General features: G+C 37.6%; 1 protein-coding gene across 2 annotated transcripts in view; it reads right to left on the bottom strand.

Moving 5' to 3' along the window:
- Positions 1–16,505, bottom strand: part of VEGFC (vascular endothelial growth factor C) — a 117,424-nt gene extending 100,919 nt beyond the window's left edge. Inside the window, exon 1 of one of the 2 annotated variants that reach the window (XM_037831051.1) lies at positions 15,876–16,505. In XM_037831051.1, the coding sequence (XP_037686979.1) occupies positions 15,876–16,022 (147 nt within the window). In that variant the 5' untranslated portion in view covers positions 16,023–16,505. The remainder of the gene's footprint in view (positions 1–15,875) is intronic. The other variant, XM_037831052.1, reaches the window with a different exon arrangement.
- Positions 16,506–16,903: the final 398 nt, after the last annotated feature.

The raw sequence follows: 16,903 nt of genomic DNA on the forward strand, positions 1-16,903 counted from the left end.
TTGCTGAAGTCTAAGATCTTGTCTATATATTTGTCCTACAAAAAAATTAGCCATTATAATATATATGTAACTTAAATATATAAAACACTTAACATCTTGGAATCCAATCACTGTTTTCCTCACATTTTTTGAAATATCTTAAAACACTGGCACACAGCAGACAATAAATACCTGCTGATCAAATTAAAAAATGTTCTAAAATGATAGACAGATATGAAAGCTACTCTTGGTATATGTAAGGCATCTAGTAATCTGAATGTGTCTAAAAATCTAGTTTTTCAGCTTATTCTACATCAATTTATAATCAAATTCTAAAATAATTCTTCAAAACTAAGAACCTGATGTATTTTCTGTTTATAATGCAAAATGCAATAGGTTTTCATTTTGCCCACAATTATACTCATCAAAATATTGAGGTTTAATCAAAATAAGGCATAAATGGACAATGTGATTTCACTTGCTGATTATCCTGTGGGAAACTCAGTTTTCACATGGTAGACACATTTGCTGCTCAGTTTTGATGACTATAACATGGTATGCTGGAAGTTATGAAGAATTTCTCTTGTTATCTGCTTACAACTATAACTGGAAATGAGAAAGAGAATGCAACAGAAATACCAAAATGGAAAAAAAAAAAAAATTAGGAGGGAAGCAAAAAAGCAAATAAGATCTTCTTTTAGAAAAGAGTACTACTGGATGGAAAGCTATTCCTTTAGATACCCTAAATAAGAGAGAGAAAAATTCCTTGCTCCAACAACCAGAGTCCTGCAATCCCAAATTATACAGTGCTACTCCATTTATTAGAATCAAATGTTGACTTAAGTAAGAATTACCTAATTAAATAATTTTGCCTAAATTTTTGAGAGCAATTTATTTTGCTCATCAGTTAAAGACTTATAAGGACCATTGTAAGCTATATTTACCTCTTAATTACCATTTTCACTGCACAGAAGTCAAGTGTTGGTAACTAAAGATGATATACATGTATTATAACTGTGCTTCAACCTCCTGCTGCAAAACATTTGCTCTATTCCAAAATGTCCTCTGGTCCACACACATAGAAACTAAATTTCTCGACTTTTTGAGAGTGTCTCATTTCCAAATATTCTTTATTTTTGTTCTGGTAAACTCTACAAATATTGCCCCAAAATTACTGATTTCAAATTGTATCAATGGAATGAACAGTTTTACAAAATTTTAATAAATTTATGCACGTTTACAAAAAAGGAGTGCTATCCAATACCCCACCTGAACCCCACTACAATCAAAAAAAATCAAGCATCACAGACTAGGATAACTTTCTGATTCCTCACAGTAAAAACACACACAAATACATAAAGCGTGTACTTCTTAATTTATGGATGCATTGTACGTACTATGTTTTTTCATGCCATGAAGCCAGTTAGCATTTACATCAAAATAGATAGCACCCTAGTATAAAAGCACCACTTATGCATTAATACAGTGGGAAGATGTATAATTAGAGGCAAAAATTTAACAGAGCCTGGTGGAAGCTGATTGTCCAAATTCAAGTTCAAATTTACTCTGAGAAAATCTGATCTCAAAATAAAATTTTAAGTTCTTTGCAGGATGACAATATTTAGATATCATAATACAAAGTGGTATCAACAATGCCTAATTACTGACAGTGGAGGACATAATTAGTTTGTAATGAGGAACAGTTGTCTGAAGAGCTTTTAAAAATATTTAAATGCAAAATACTACACTATAGTAAAAGATGGTCTTATGGGTTGAATTGTGTCCCCTCAAAAGTTAAGTTCAAGCCCTAACCCCCATGCCCATGAATGTGACCTTATTTGGAAATAGGGTCTCACAGCTGTAGATAGTTAAGATGAGGCTGAACTGGATTAGGGTGGGCCTGGGTCCAATATGACCAGTGTCCTGATGAGAAGAGGAAATCTGGACACAGGCACAGACAGTCACAGGGGAGAAGGTCATGTGAAGACAGAAACAGATGAGTCCACAAGCCAAAGAATGCCAAGGATTGCTGACAAACACCAAAAGCTAGAAGAACCAAGGAAGGATTCTCCCCTATAGATTTCAGGGGTGGGGCATGGCCTTGCTGATGCCTAGATTTCAGGCTTCCAGCCTCCAGAACCATAAGACAATAAATCTCTGCTGCCTTAAGCCATCCAGTCTGTGGTGTTTTTTTATGCCAATCCTAGGAAACCAATACAAGAAAAGGAAAGAGAGGAATGTAAATTTATAAAGAACATCTATATAATATATATTTGAAATAGTTTAGAAAACAGAGTCATCAAATCTATGATCACCCAGGAGCACGTCATCAGGTGGGAAATTGTGCTCTGAAGTGAAAGAGTGATCTCTAAGTTTGGGGTCTTTTTTTGCACCTTCTAGGAGGAATATGACTCTGGAACTAACGTACATTTTTCCCCTCTGTGAGAATGAGTCAGCTCAGGTCAGTGGGAAAGCAAAGAATCCAGATAGATGAAAATGACTGCCTGTTTAATTAATTAAAATAATAGCTGAAGCTCAGAAAACCAGAAACTATTCTAAAAAAGATGGAACTTAAATACAGAGAACAATGTTCCAATGTACCACTGGTGAAATCATGCAACTTCACAGATGTGTGTACCATTAGGTCTGAATAAAACCAATGGCAATGCACACTGAAATCCATATTCAATTGTATAAAATACTTTGATGATATTTTATTAAAGCATGAAAGGTTTTAAATATATACACATTTAACTGGAACTCTTTAAACTTCAGATTAATGGCAACTGAGGTATGAAATTTTAGATGTATCTATTAAATCTCATATGTAACCCAATTACTAAGTAATCATTTAGTACTTATCTGCAATATACATAGCACATGGGAAAGCATATTTAATTTTCACACATACAACTCTCAAATGGTAAATTTCCATTTCAATTTTTGAAAGGAAAGTCAAATTTATATTAGTCAGAGTCAGTCCTAGGAGATAGAAGTCCAGGCTTAGCTCTAAGAAGAGTAGAGCTCTCTGCGGTAAACCAGGTTTGTGTGCTCTCCTCCATCCCACTACACCACAAACATTTTACAGAAGTGTGATAAAGTTAAAATCAACATCAGGAGCAACTTTAATAAAAAGATGGTGCACGAGAGCAAAATCCAAATCTTAGGTGTTTTTTGCAAGAGGAAGCTTGAGGACAGGCAGCCATACTAACAACGTTCCAAAGTTGAAGACTGTAGAAGGACATGCACTGTCAAATAAACTACGGCACAAGAAAATGACCCAGCTTTATACTAAAGTCACTAAGGTATGTGTCACTGTATGCTATCGTATAGTAATACAAACTTACGTTATGCTCACGTGGTCATAAGACAAAGGTATGCTTTTCTAAAGTAAAACAATTTGAGTTTTTACTTGCTTGAGTTGGTATTGAATAGATTGGGCCTCATTGCTACCAATGTTGAGGAAAGAAAATAATCATCCTTTTTTGCTACAGTTTATGACATCACGATTTGCTTACTCTGTGTATACAAGGCAGCTTCAAATTACCCAATTTTAAGTGGTCATGACTTACGAATAATTTTGGCCTTGACAAAATTCTAATTTGGCATGGACACCAAAATTAAAAGAAATACTCAGGACTCAGAACAAATAAGGAATCACTATCATCTCAATACTAAAGTCTGGCTCTAATTTAAAAGGATTAGTTTGTTTTTTAGGCAAGTCATAAATGCCATGACCCACGAGCAAAAATGAATCTAAATAAGTGTTCCATTTTTCAAAGGATAAACTTAGAAGAGGACTTTAAAGAGGATAAAGTAACTAAATACATGCAGCAGACACAAACAAAAGGAAGAATTAAAACTATTCCATATAGGCAATGATATTGCAATAAAGTAAACCATAGTGGATTAAAACAGCCTCACATGTGTATTTAAAATTATCTGACTACTTCCAAGGAACTTTGAGTGAGTAAGAGTAACCATTGCTTTTAAAGATTACAGGAATTCAATCATAGGATTCATGGCTCTGTGTGGACACTCCAGTTAAAAGAAAATCAAGACCATTTTCTTCAAGATTTCACTTTGATTTAATTTGCCAAGTTTATTCAGTCTTTATTTGGGCGGAGGGGATGTTGGGGAAAGGAAAAAATCTGATAGAAACATAAATAAAGAGGAAGTTTACTATTTTCTTGGTGAAAGGATATAAGGTCTTTTCCAACATCTTTTCAAGTAAGGTAATTATTTTTTGTCATTTTGGGCAAAGGCATTAAGCCATTTGAATGCTAGTTGGCTGAGGAGGAAATAAGAAAATAGCTTTCCAAACTCCAAGAACAGCCAGTAGGTAGCCAGGCGGTAAGAGTGGCACCCACTTTAAATATGCCAGAATCTTCCCAAACAACCACAAAGTCAAAGTCCCTTTTGTTGTTGTTGATTTGTCATGCTTTTCCATTATTTTAGCAAGTAGGAAGCAAAAGTACTATCAATTTCATGAATATTTCCTTTCCATGTGTAATAGTATTAAATAAGCAATGTTATTTTAATTCTGTTTCTGACAAAAAAAATAAGCACAACACTTTTGAAAAAAAAAGAAATGGGCATGAGAATGGAAAAATCACTGTGGAGAAAAATTAGTTTACATTAAAATTTAAATATGAATACTATGACTGGGGAAGTATAACAACAATAAATAGAAACCTTCATTTATATATTAACATACAGTTCTAACCAGCAATAAAAATATAAAACCACTTTTTAAAAGATCATACCAGTATCTGCATAATGATTTGCATGGCTAATGTAGTACTATCTAATTCTTTACTGACTGGTTTCTCTTTAGTGTTCTGTCCTTTTTTTCCAGAGGAAAAAAATTCTGTTTAGAAATATGGTATCTAATCAAAAGTTGTAAAATACTCCAGCTTAACATCTGTACTGGGAATTCTAAGGAATGAACATTTTCAGATGTTCCTGAAATAAAAGACACATATTGTAAGCTGTTCAAGGGCTGAGGGCTGTGTGCACCACTTTCCGGTCCGCTGATACACCTCCAACTCCCCCTACCCACCCACCCCACAGAGAGATCATGCAATTTACAGTGTTGACTGACTGTTGGCAAATGGGAAAATGGGAACCACCACACAAAATCAACTATTTTTGAGTAAATTAGGGCCTCGTAGTAAACCAGAGTTACCCTGGGGAGAGGAAAGTATCTACTCCTCATGATTCATCTAAACGAGAGCACAGACAGGGCAGAATCTGGCTGGCTAACCCTTCAAGAAAAGAGCCCCGGAGGAAAAGTTGCAATCATATTTTTCTAAATGTATTTACAGAAGTTTTAACCCTGGCATGGAAAATTATATCATTAAATTACCATTATATTTTTATTTACTGAAAGTGTTATTTTTTAATGTTTTAGAAATTCTGCAATGATTTCATTGTAAATTTAGAATGCATATTTACATTTCTTGTCTGTCAACATAATAAAGACTTCAGAAATGTACACATTAAAGTAGCAACATAACTCAGTCATTAATAAACATTTAAACTTGCTTTGAATGTATTCAGGAGTTCATATGAAATTATATGGCATTATAAAAGTCCTTGTGTACTAAAGTCTTTCACTCAGATGACCTCAGTATACAGTGCTTTAGGGGATGAACACCATCCCCTAGTTCCTGTTTTGTGGTCGGTGACTGGGGCTGTCACCCTTTAGTACACACACAAATCCAGACACGCAGGGAAAGCAGAGACATAATTTAAGCAGAACTACAACACATAGATACACTGAGTAAAGAACATCCTGGATTTCCCCAAAGCAGTCTCAATATCAAAGATCATATGACAACTTGTTTTCCATATTTTTAGAAATCAGGAACAACCTCAGTAAGATATATTTAAAAGTATATAATAAATAAGTTGGAAAGTGCTGGAGAATCACTCTGAAGAATATCACAGTTACATCATATGGTCTTTGAAAAAGAATTACTTATGCCTATGGTACTTTTCCGACATGAAGACTACTATATTGAACAAAAATTTACAAAACACTTGCTATATGCCAGTCATGATGTTAAGGGCTTTATTAATATGAACTAATAATCCTTAAACCATTCTACGAGATAGGTATTATTATTGTTATCTTTTTATGTTTAAGGAAGAACAGAGAACAGAGAGGTTAAGTAATTTGCCCAAGGTCACACAGGTAGTAAGTGGCATAGCCAAGATGTGATCCAGATAGTCATGTTCCAGAGTTGATGCTCTTATCCGTTAGACTGTATCTCTATCTAAGTAAAGAAGGGTGACTGAAACAAGCCGAAATACTGACAAAGAATACTAGGCTCTATCATAGAAAGTATAAAGCAAAGTGCATAGGTTCTGTAGTCAGAAAAAGAGCTTTGATTCCAGGCTTCAAGGATTACGATTACATACTTTGTTACTGCATAAAAGGTGGAGAAGAATGGTAATTTGGGGACCAACTTTTGGGGAAGATAAGTTACAAAATAAATGGCTCTGATCACCCTCAAATATTCATTTGCTTTCCAACTGACAAAGTAAGAACAATACTCAAGTTGATGTCGATGAGAAGTTTGCGGTTTAAACGTAGTAAATATCATTGTTTGCACAAAGCTACACATCTGCATATTTTCTCTTTCAGTATGTCCCATTCTTTAGCAGGCATCATTTGAGTTTGAGTAAATTTTTCCACAGCTTTAAAATTTTTTTATAATATCAACTACAAAGTAATTACTCTATTTATCTGACAGTTCATCTTTTTTTCCCTTTAGTCTTACTGTTAGCAAGAATACTTTTAAGCATATTTTTAAAAGAAGTTATTACTAGGATGCTTTAGGGTTATCTGATTTTTTTAAAAAAAATTCCATCTGACCTACAAATAAGTATATAACCATGGAGAATCTAACCTCATATACTTCTGATTTTTTTAATGTTACATTCCAATAGATTATATGAACATATTTAGCTAGGCAAGAAAAAATCCAGAAGTCATGGTAGCCAATTTGAAGAATCCTTAAGAAGTGAATGTGTGTCTGTGTGTGTGTGTATTTAAGCATGACCACTGTTTACACTGCTTGCTCTGTTTAGATTGTAAGCCATAACAGCAAAGATGTCTGTTATTAATATATTTTATAAATGTATCCAGATAGCAAGTGATGGGTGCTTACAAAAATTCAAAAGTAATCATCACTAACTTCATCAGAAATCAGGAGCGTATAGAAGAATTTAAATACCATACATGGGTGGCCAACAGACTGAGAAGAACACAGTCACTGCCAGACACTTTAAGAAACTCAGCAATTAAAAGTGGCTTCTCTGAAGCTTTGGGCCACTTTCTGGTTTGCTTCTTTAGATACTTCTGCACAATGAAGCCAGATTGAATTTCTCAGAGCACCACTTTTAGCATAACATTTAAGCATCTCTGTGGCTCTTGTTGCTTTCAATCCAAACTCTGGTTTCTCACACTTCCTACAATATCCCCTACAATATAACCCCTGCTTCCCTTAAAGCTCTTGATTCCTAAGCAAATGGGTCTGCTCCTTGTTCAACAAACACCCCTGAACATTACTACCTCTGTACTTTGCTCTCACTCTCCCATATTAGAAATATTCCGCCCTCCTCTGTTTCTATAGCTAGCATCTACTCATTTTTTAGTTTAGCTCACATAATTCCACCATTCCCATGCTTGACCATTCAATCTCCAGAAGCCTCTTCAACAAAAGATGCTTTTAGAAAAGGCTCTTTTAGAAAACTCGTATATGAAAAAACTCATCTTGATTCACAGTTTAACTCATTATTGGTAATTTTAATGAGTAAATTTCTTGTTTCTCAAAAAAAGTTTTTAAGGTGTATTTGTCAGAACTAATAGGATGAACGGATGGACACACACACACACTCACATACCCATATATACATATATATATATATACATATATATATATTTAATATAGGAATTGGTTCATACAACCATGGGGGTGGCAAGTCTGAATTCTGCAGGGGAGGCTGCAAGCTGGAAACTCCAATAAAAGTGAAGACGAATTCTCCAGGGGAAGCTGACTGGCTGAAGGAGAATTTCCTCAGTTCCGGCTTTTAAGATCTCTACCTGACTGGATGACGAGAATCCCTACATTGCTGCGGTCAATATCTTTTGTTGACTGCAGATGCAATTGGCCATGGATACAATCCATTACTCATAGATGCAAACACATCTATGAAATGCTCTCACAGTAACAATCAGTCCAGTGCGTGCTTGACCTAACAACTGGACACCATATGCTAGCTAAGTTGACAGCTACATTCTTTGCATCCCTTACTGCACTGTAATTTCCTGCTTAGAATTGAAGCTGCCTCAAAAGGCTACTAATGGGAATTAATTAAAATACTCCTGAATTGAAATAGATTTAAATATGAAAGTTTGGATTAAAAAGTACATAAACATGGTACTAATGTGTGAAGTGGAATTAGAGGTGTCCACAAGGCCTCCCTCTTGAGTTTCTCAGTTTCCTTCATTCCCCTTCCCAGCAGCCACTGAGGCAATAAGGCTATGAGGGAAAGTCTGATATCTAACAGGATATATGGTGGCATGTCATAAATAATCATGTTACTATTCTTCAGTGAAATATAGAAATAGTCACAACTAAAGAGGATAAAGGCTCATGTCAGATCAGATCAGATTACAGCATCAAATAATTTACAAAACTGAGCTTCTGGATTTCAGAATTGCATAAAATGGATTGCTAACCAGTTGATAACTGCCAGGACGCTATCAGTACAAGGAAGTCATAAGACTGCACCACTGAAGGGCATTTTAATATTTTAAGGCATCTATTTGGTTGATTCTGTGATGGAAGCCTAATAAAGCAAACTAAATAAGCATACTCTCTGCTCTCCAGCAATTAAACTACAAATTCTGGAATAAAACCTATAAACTCTGTAAATTAAATGGGGATAGGAATACCCAAGCAATTTCCATGAGTAAATTTCAGAAGAAAGAAATTAAACAGACAAACCTAAAATATTTACAGTAAATTTTAGAATTTCATAGTAACTCAAGTATAGTAGCATCTCTCACCATTTAAAGTTCCACGCTGAATCTGTTTTTTCCAATGAGAAAAACCAATTACACCTTAATTCACTATTTATATAAATCTGAACTTACAAATATGTGTTTTGCAAGAAAATGCAGGCCCGTATAGTAGGGACAGGATGCACACTTACTAGGGGTAAAGTAATTGGTGAAAGTTGAAACAATATATGCCTGGAAGTCAGAGAAGATATAATGCCTCTGCCAATCAAAGTTTGTTCTTTCCAAATCCACTTATTTATGAAAGGTCATCTGGCATAGGTAAGACCACAGTCTTTCCCTGAAGTTAGTTAGTGCGACTTAGAAAAACTCTTTAATTACTGTCAGGAATTCTTGTTAGGCACCCAGTTAAAGAGCCATTCTCCTAACACTGCTATAGATTAGGCCATTTATGATCTGTCTTTAGTCAAAGGGGTGCCATGTGGTAAAGCCTGAAAGAAAGTCCAAGTTTACTTGTTTGTCCCACTGTCGGGAATCAGAACCTTAATTATAATAGAGCAAGGAGTCCTTAATGGCAAAGGAATTCTCTTCTCTGCCTGAGTCCTGCACATTGCTATGACTTGAAGGAGACTAGCAGAATGTCCAAACCCATTCTCTAAAATATATACACTTCTAAACATATAAACTCTTCTCTAAAATATATACTGCAAAAGTTAAAAACAAAAAAATGCAAAAAAAAAAAAAAAAAAAAGAAGCTTGTTTCTCGCTCTGGTTAAATCACTTGAGTCAGGTTCTTTATCTTTAATGGGATATAATAACACATCTCATAGGGGTGTAGTGAAGAACAAAGTAAAATTAACTTCTAATGCACTTAGCAAAGTACACAGCCCATGTAAGCACTCAAGATATTGCTGTTATGACTGAATGAATATTTAAACTCCTAATCTCAATATACAGAGGAATGTATGGTATTGAAAGGGTGAACTGAACTCATGAGGATACCAGCAGCTGCCAAATGTGCGAGCAGTGACCGAGGCACAGAAAACCTCATTCCTGTGGCCTCGAAACATCCTGTGGCCCCAAACATCCCAGTGAGAGCTAGGAAACAGTCCTCCAGGTTGGATCCTTAGTAATAATGAGGCAGCCAAGAGGCCCAGAACTGGAAGGCCGGAAATAAATCTCCTAAACTTAAATCCCCTTCTCAGATCAATATAGAAGGAAAGTGTTACGGAGTGAATTGTGTCACCCAAAAAAGATATGCTGAAGTGCTAACCTCCAATAGCTCAGAATATGATCATATTGGAAATAGGGTCATTTTAGATGGAATTCATTAAGTTACAATGAGGTCATAATTGAGTAGGGTGGACCCCGAATCCAATATAAGACTGGTGTCCTTACAAGAAAGGGAAAGAAGAAACACAGAAACCTGTGAGAGGTCACGTGAAGATGGAGGAAGCAGTCTACAAGCCAAGGAATGCCCAGGATTGCTGGCAAACACCAGAAACCAGAAGAAGCAAGGAAAGATTCTCCCCTATGGATTTCAGACTTCTAGCCTTCAGAACTGTGAGACAATAATTTTTTTTTTTTTTTAAGACATCCGATTTGGCAGCTCTAGGAAACTATTACAGACAGGAATAGAGACTCTTTGGTCTTAAACATAAACCACTGATAAAAGTAACAAACGATTTCTTACAAAGTACTGAACAAATGGCTATCAATCAGGTATTCACAGCTTTGAAGAAAGGATACAAAGAAGCAGGAACCAAAATGAAAGCTGAATTAGGCTTTCTGTGTTTCCAAAGTAACATAGCCCCAGCACCACTCAGAGATGAGCAGGAAATCTCTTATAAGAAAGGAGGTGACAAAATACTCAATCACATACTCCAAGGAAAATTTTAAACATAAAAGTTGTGGACGTGACATTAAAGAATCAGATACTTAGGAGAAAGGAGCAAAGATCCAACCCTTCAGTTATACAATCTTTTGCCCTCCTAAGAAAGATGCTTTTAGCAAGTCCAATTCTAACCCTCCAGCATAAATGGATTCATGGTGAGGAAGAGAGTTCAAAGGCTTCCACTTCACAAATATTTCACATTTCCCTAATCTTGAACTTCCTTTCCTAAAGCCTGATGGTAAGTTGCCAAGAAGTATAGTTATCTGAAGTACATTAGAGAGCTGTCATAAATATTGTAATGTGAAGCACAGAAGAAGGTCCAAGTAAATGACTAAATATTTCAGTCACATTTATGGCCTATTTTACTTGAAAAAAATTCACCTTATCATTTTTAATGCAGGATAACAGGATATGCATAATTTTAATTCCCCCCATCCCACCCCAGGGATTGTAATAATGCTTGTTCAGTGCTTAAATACACATGTATATGATAAAGTTTAAGTCCTGTTGACCCTAGAAAATTAATTATCTTTAATGGGATGTAAATTTTTATAGCTTATCTTGTATATCTTGATTCTCCAAAGAGGTCCTAAGTCTAGTAAAATCTTAAGTTATCTATGGAATAAGACCTTCATCATCCATCACACATAAATGAAAACTAGCTTCTTCTCTGAAATGCCCTAATCATACCATTGGGGCCAACATTTTCCTGTGATTAAATCATTGATGCCAGGGTTGACTTCTCCCACTCACCTGTCTTTGCATCAACAGGTTACCAGATCTTTTGTGCCTTCCTCTATGATAGCTCTTTCTTCTGTTCCTACTGCCATGACTCTGCTCTGACTATTCATCACTTCCCATCTGGGCTATTACAGTTATTTCTTAAGTAAATCATGTCACTGAAGTCTTTCTGACCTCTAATAAATCCCACAAGTTATTTCAATAGTATTCCTAAAACTTTAATATCTATGTCATTCAGCTGCTCAGAAATCATGAATAACCCTCCATGACTCACAACAGGAAGTTTAAATTCCTTGCAGGGCTCAGGCCCTATCCAATGTGACCCCTACTATCTCTCCAAACTTACTCTTACCTAAGAGTCATCACTGTTAACCAACATAAACCCTTAGCTCCATCAAACAGTTCTGCTTGCCTTCTCACCCAACTCAAGACACTCGAGACACTCCTCACCCTTTGCTTGGAGCATTGATCTGCTGGAAATTCACAGACTCTTCTATCCAGGCCCCCAGACCATCCAGTCCATGCTGATGACTCTCTCACCCAAATTTCAGGAACACAGACAGTGCTTTGGGACCCTTCCCCTGACTACGGGCATATGATATCTGGCAGTATTATTCAGTGGTTTGCTCATAAGCCTTTCTTTTTCCCACCTGAGTTGTAAGCTTCTTGAAGAGAAGAAAAATAGCTTAGTTTTTCAAGATGCCCTTGCCTATCAGAGGGCCTTACAAACTCAAATATTATGAAATGAAGATGAAGATAAAACCAGTAAAGACGATGTTAAAACAAATTCTTGATACATACTATAGAACAGTGAATCAAAAAATTTAATTTTGTATAAGAATAGAGTATTAGTTAAAAATATTTATTCTTAGACCCAACCCCAAAGATTTAGTCTCAGGTATGTATATATGTATGTATGTATGTATAAATGAATGAATGAATAAATAAATAAATACCTCTAGGGAATCCTGATACAGTTATCACAGAGATCTTATTTTGAAAAACATTACCACTGATTAAGTTGAAACAGTAAACACAAAAATAAACAAGCAGAAAAGTGCACAGAATTATAAATGATGGGAAAAGAAAATCTGGCATGTAGTAATGTAGTTGCCATTATTAGAAAATGGTTTGTGGTAGCCACCATAAACCATCTGTATTTTCACTATATTAATTAAAAATAACTATTTTTGTTGAAGCAATTAATGTTAATATTAACTAATCTGTTTCTTTTGCTTTTCAACTGTAAAATGTAGGGATATTTAAAGTTATTTATGTAAAACAGAAACTAAGATAAATTATATTCATTTAATAATATTTGATCTTCAAAGTCATTCACTTAATTGACACACACTGTTAATCTTTAAGCCCTTTTTGTTGTTGAGTTCCACTTTGATAAGTACTTGAAATGTAAGATATGCCCTCCTTGCATGTATTCATCTCAAAATACATAAGGAACTGCATATTTGTACTTCCAGTCCAGCCTACTTTTTGGAATAACAAGTTCCACAAGTTTACCACTGATATAAAGTGTTCTTCCTTTTATTTTTTTCTTTTTGATCATAAAACCAACTTCCATCTTAAAATCAAACCCCTCAACTCCAACAAAGGAGAGTGAACGTTACCTAATTTTGTATTAGTAACTGATGAGATTTAGCAACATGCTACTTTTTCTAGGTTTTCCAGTTTTCCTGAGTTTGATGATAATTTTAAATATTTCCTCCTACTTTCCTTTCATGTCTAGTTAATTTTAATTATATAACAAGCAAGACTCATGCCTGACTTACTTTACTGACATTTACTTGTTTACACAACATCCATCAGAGAAACATTTTAGAGATTTTCAGTAAGTCTTACAATTTTGAATAATAAAAAAGGAATCTAATACAAGCAAATTAAATTGAGGAAAAAGGAGATCATGTTTCCATTGGTAATTTTATCTTCAATTTTTTGCATGACTTTTGGGGTGAGGTGAAGCATTGTGTGTCTAACCTTGGTTTATAACCTATGAGCCTTCTGTAGTTTTGAAGTATTTTTAAAATGCTTCCTAAGTGTAAATTACCAAAAAGAAAAAAAAAATTCACATATTGGGAATTGCATATACACAGAATCTTTTAATTACCTTTTAAAATCTGTTATCGGGGTTTTTGAAATTCATACAAAAATAACAACCCCTTCCTCCTCAGTTCCTCTCTAGTGCTTAAACCCAAATGCAGCTGTTGTGTAAACCACCAGGGAGAGACATAGAGTCTTTGGACTTTGGGCAGTTTCACCGAAGGAATTAATGACACATGTCATGTCAAGACTCTTCACCCACCAGGAAACACAGTACAGCAGTAATGTACTGCCTTGTGGTCTGTGCAACTCAAAACTTAAAATGGTGTTTCATCAAATAGAAAAGAACCCTATCACATAGAATATTAACCCATATTCGCCATACAGAGTATAAAAGGGTTAAATAAGAAAAGTAACATTTGCAAACAAAACTGCATACAGATTTTAATGGCAAAGGGAAAACTTTAATACATCACCAATGAAGCCTTTGAAAAACATAAGTTAACTTTTATCATCCAACCCCATACCTATACATAACACACACGCACACAAACACACACACACACATACACACACAGGGACCTAGACATTCAAGACTACCCAGGAGTATCTGACTCTCACTACCCAGGAGTAACTGACTCTCATACAGACTCTTGGTTTATCAGGAAATGCTTCTCATTTTACTTCCTACTTCACACTTTTCTAATGTAAACCAAAGTAAGTTATCCTAGGCAATAAAGGGGTGTTGCCTTACTAAATCACACTTTTAACAGTTTGACTTGCAGAAACAGAAAGCGAATAGGTATGACAAAATTCAAGGCGCTCAAATTACAGGAAGTGTCAGTGGGTCCAGTGCTACATTTTTGCAGTGTTTAAGAACAGGAAGAAACTTTTACTCACTATAGTTATAGCAAAGTAAGATCTGCATTGAAGAGTACTTTGTGAATCACATAATGCCCTCTATTTTGCAACTTAATATATATCGTTTTTACTCAAAATGGTTTTCCCTCGACCCCCATTCTGAACTACAAATTCGGATACTTTTTTTCTGAAATTTAAACACAACGATAGTTGTTAGATTTTAAAAGTTAGTTTTCTCAATCTTAAAGTGTATTTCAAAATGTAACTGGACAAGTAATTTAATTTCTCCACATTCAGTATATGCTAATAAATTCAAGTAAAAGTTGAGAGTAACAAACCACAGGCACTTCTCCACTTGCCCTCAGTTGAAATAAAGAGCTCCAGGGTAGTTCCAGCAAAGGGTACTCCAAGTACATGAATTGAGGCTTTCCAGTATTAAAGACATGTAGAATATAAAACTTTTTCAGGAGTTCAAGAACTCTGTCAGGTCTCAACTTTTCAGGTAAATATATACACCTTCAGAAGAACAAGTAAGAAGGAAGCACAGGTATACTAGAACTGCTTTTTGAAAATCAGAATGCCTCAAAAGCATCTTAGCACGTTCCAAGGCAAAGGATTAAACACCTCTTATTTAAAAACAAACCAACCATCCTTTTCAGTATTGCACAACCAGATTTCAGAAGAGCAATTTAGAAAGTGGAAAACGGTCTTGCTTGATTAGAATCTAAATGATGATTACTTTCTGCTGCATCTCAAGTTTGACCTACTTCCCCAAGTGAATATTAAGTCTTAAGTCCTCAAGCTCGGTTACTAAATTCCTGAACACCTCTAAAATCGCGCATAATATGAAACACTCCAGGAAAATAAGCCTCGTTTGACTGGTCATCCTTGCCCCAGAAGCTGTTTGGACTCCCACTAATCTGCTAGGGAAGGGGCACTTTCCAACCAGCATGAGCTCTGGCTCGTCCAAGCTGCGTTTACTGGGCAGGGTTCAAGACCCCCCTCATTGCACGACTGGAGACTACTCTATAATAGATTATGTGATCACTGCCACTAGGCACCTTCGAGGTCCTTCACTTGCATAACTTGCTCTTTTCTACTTCCTAGTAAAAATTTTTTCTTTAAAATGAAGAAAACTTTTCTTCAAGGAAGTGTATTCCAGCTGAATAACTTTGGATCTAATGCATACAAGGTTAAGCTAGTACAAACACCTTCCTCTGAGATGGTTCTCGGTTCCCAAGAAACCCCAGCACCATAATCCCTTCCGCAGCCCGGACCAAAACCCTGGGCGGGCGCGAACCGCGCACCTACCGTGGCCTCGCCCGCGTCCGGCTCCGTGTCGAAGAAGCCGAGTCCTGACTCGAAGGCGGCGGCAGGGGCGGGCGCCTCGCGCCGACCCGGGAGCAGCGCAGCGACGAGCAGGGAACACGCCAGAGAGAAGCAGCCCAGCAAGTGCATGGTGGAAGGACCGGGAGGTGGGGAGACCGGTCCGCTGGCGGGGGCAGGGTGGGGGCGTGGGCGCCCCTGCGATGCTGCGGTCCCCTCCTCGTCCCTTTCCCCGATATCCTCCTGATCAGCCCCCGCTAGGCGAGCCGGAGGCGGCGGGAGCGGGTCCGGGGCTCCGCGTTTCCAACTTTGCAAGTCGCTCTCCCAACCAGTGGCGGGGAAAGGCGACGAGTGTCAGGTAAAAGACTCACAGGAAACCGGACATCCGAGCTCCCCGCATTCGGAGCCGCCGAGGTGAAACGAGCGTGAGGGAGGACGACTCCTCGCTTCGCGTTTTTGTTTTTGTTTTTTGGAAGTGGGGAGGGGGAAGCCAAAACACCCCGTAATTTTCAAGCCCTCTCAACCGACCAGAGCCCTCCTTCCCCTCCTCCCTCCCCTTCCCCGAAGTGAAATAAACCGGGCAGCGGGAGCCGGCGGACGGGAGGCGGCGGTGGCGGTGCCGGGGGCGGGAGGAGGGCGGTGGGGCGCCGGGTGGCGGCGGCGAGGCCCGGGAGCTCCGCGGCGCGGGAGCCTCCTGTGCGCGCGGGGCTGAGCGGCGGCGGCGGCGGCGGGCGCAGGGGCAGGGCATGACTGATGCGCCCTCTGCCTGCGCTTATGTGAGAGAAAGCGGCCGAGGGAGGGAGCGTGCCGAGCCCGGGCTTCCCTCCCCTCTCACTTTCCCTCGGAAGCCGTCTCCCACGAGCTCCCCACTTCTCTCGCCTCCTCCCCACGGCCCCACCTCCCCCACCCCCTTTCCCTCTCCCCTCCCCTCCTCTCTCCTCCCCTCCCGGGAACCCGGGGCTGGATGAGCGGAGTCAGTCTCAGGGCTGGCGATCTGCAGGACCAACATTAGA

The sequence above is a fragment of the Choloepus didactylus genome, chromosome 3 (assembly GCF_015220235.1).
Source record: "Choloepus didactylus isolate mChoDid1 chromosome 3, mChoDid1.pri, whole genome shotgun sequence".
Lineage (NCBI taxonomy): Eukaryota > Metazoa > Chordata > Mammalia > Pilosa > Megalonychidae > Choloepus > Choloepus didactylus.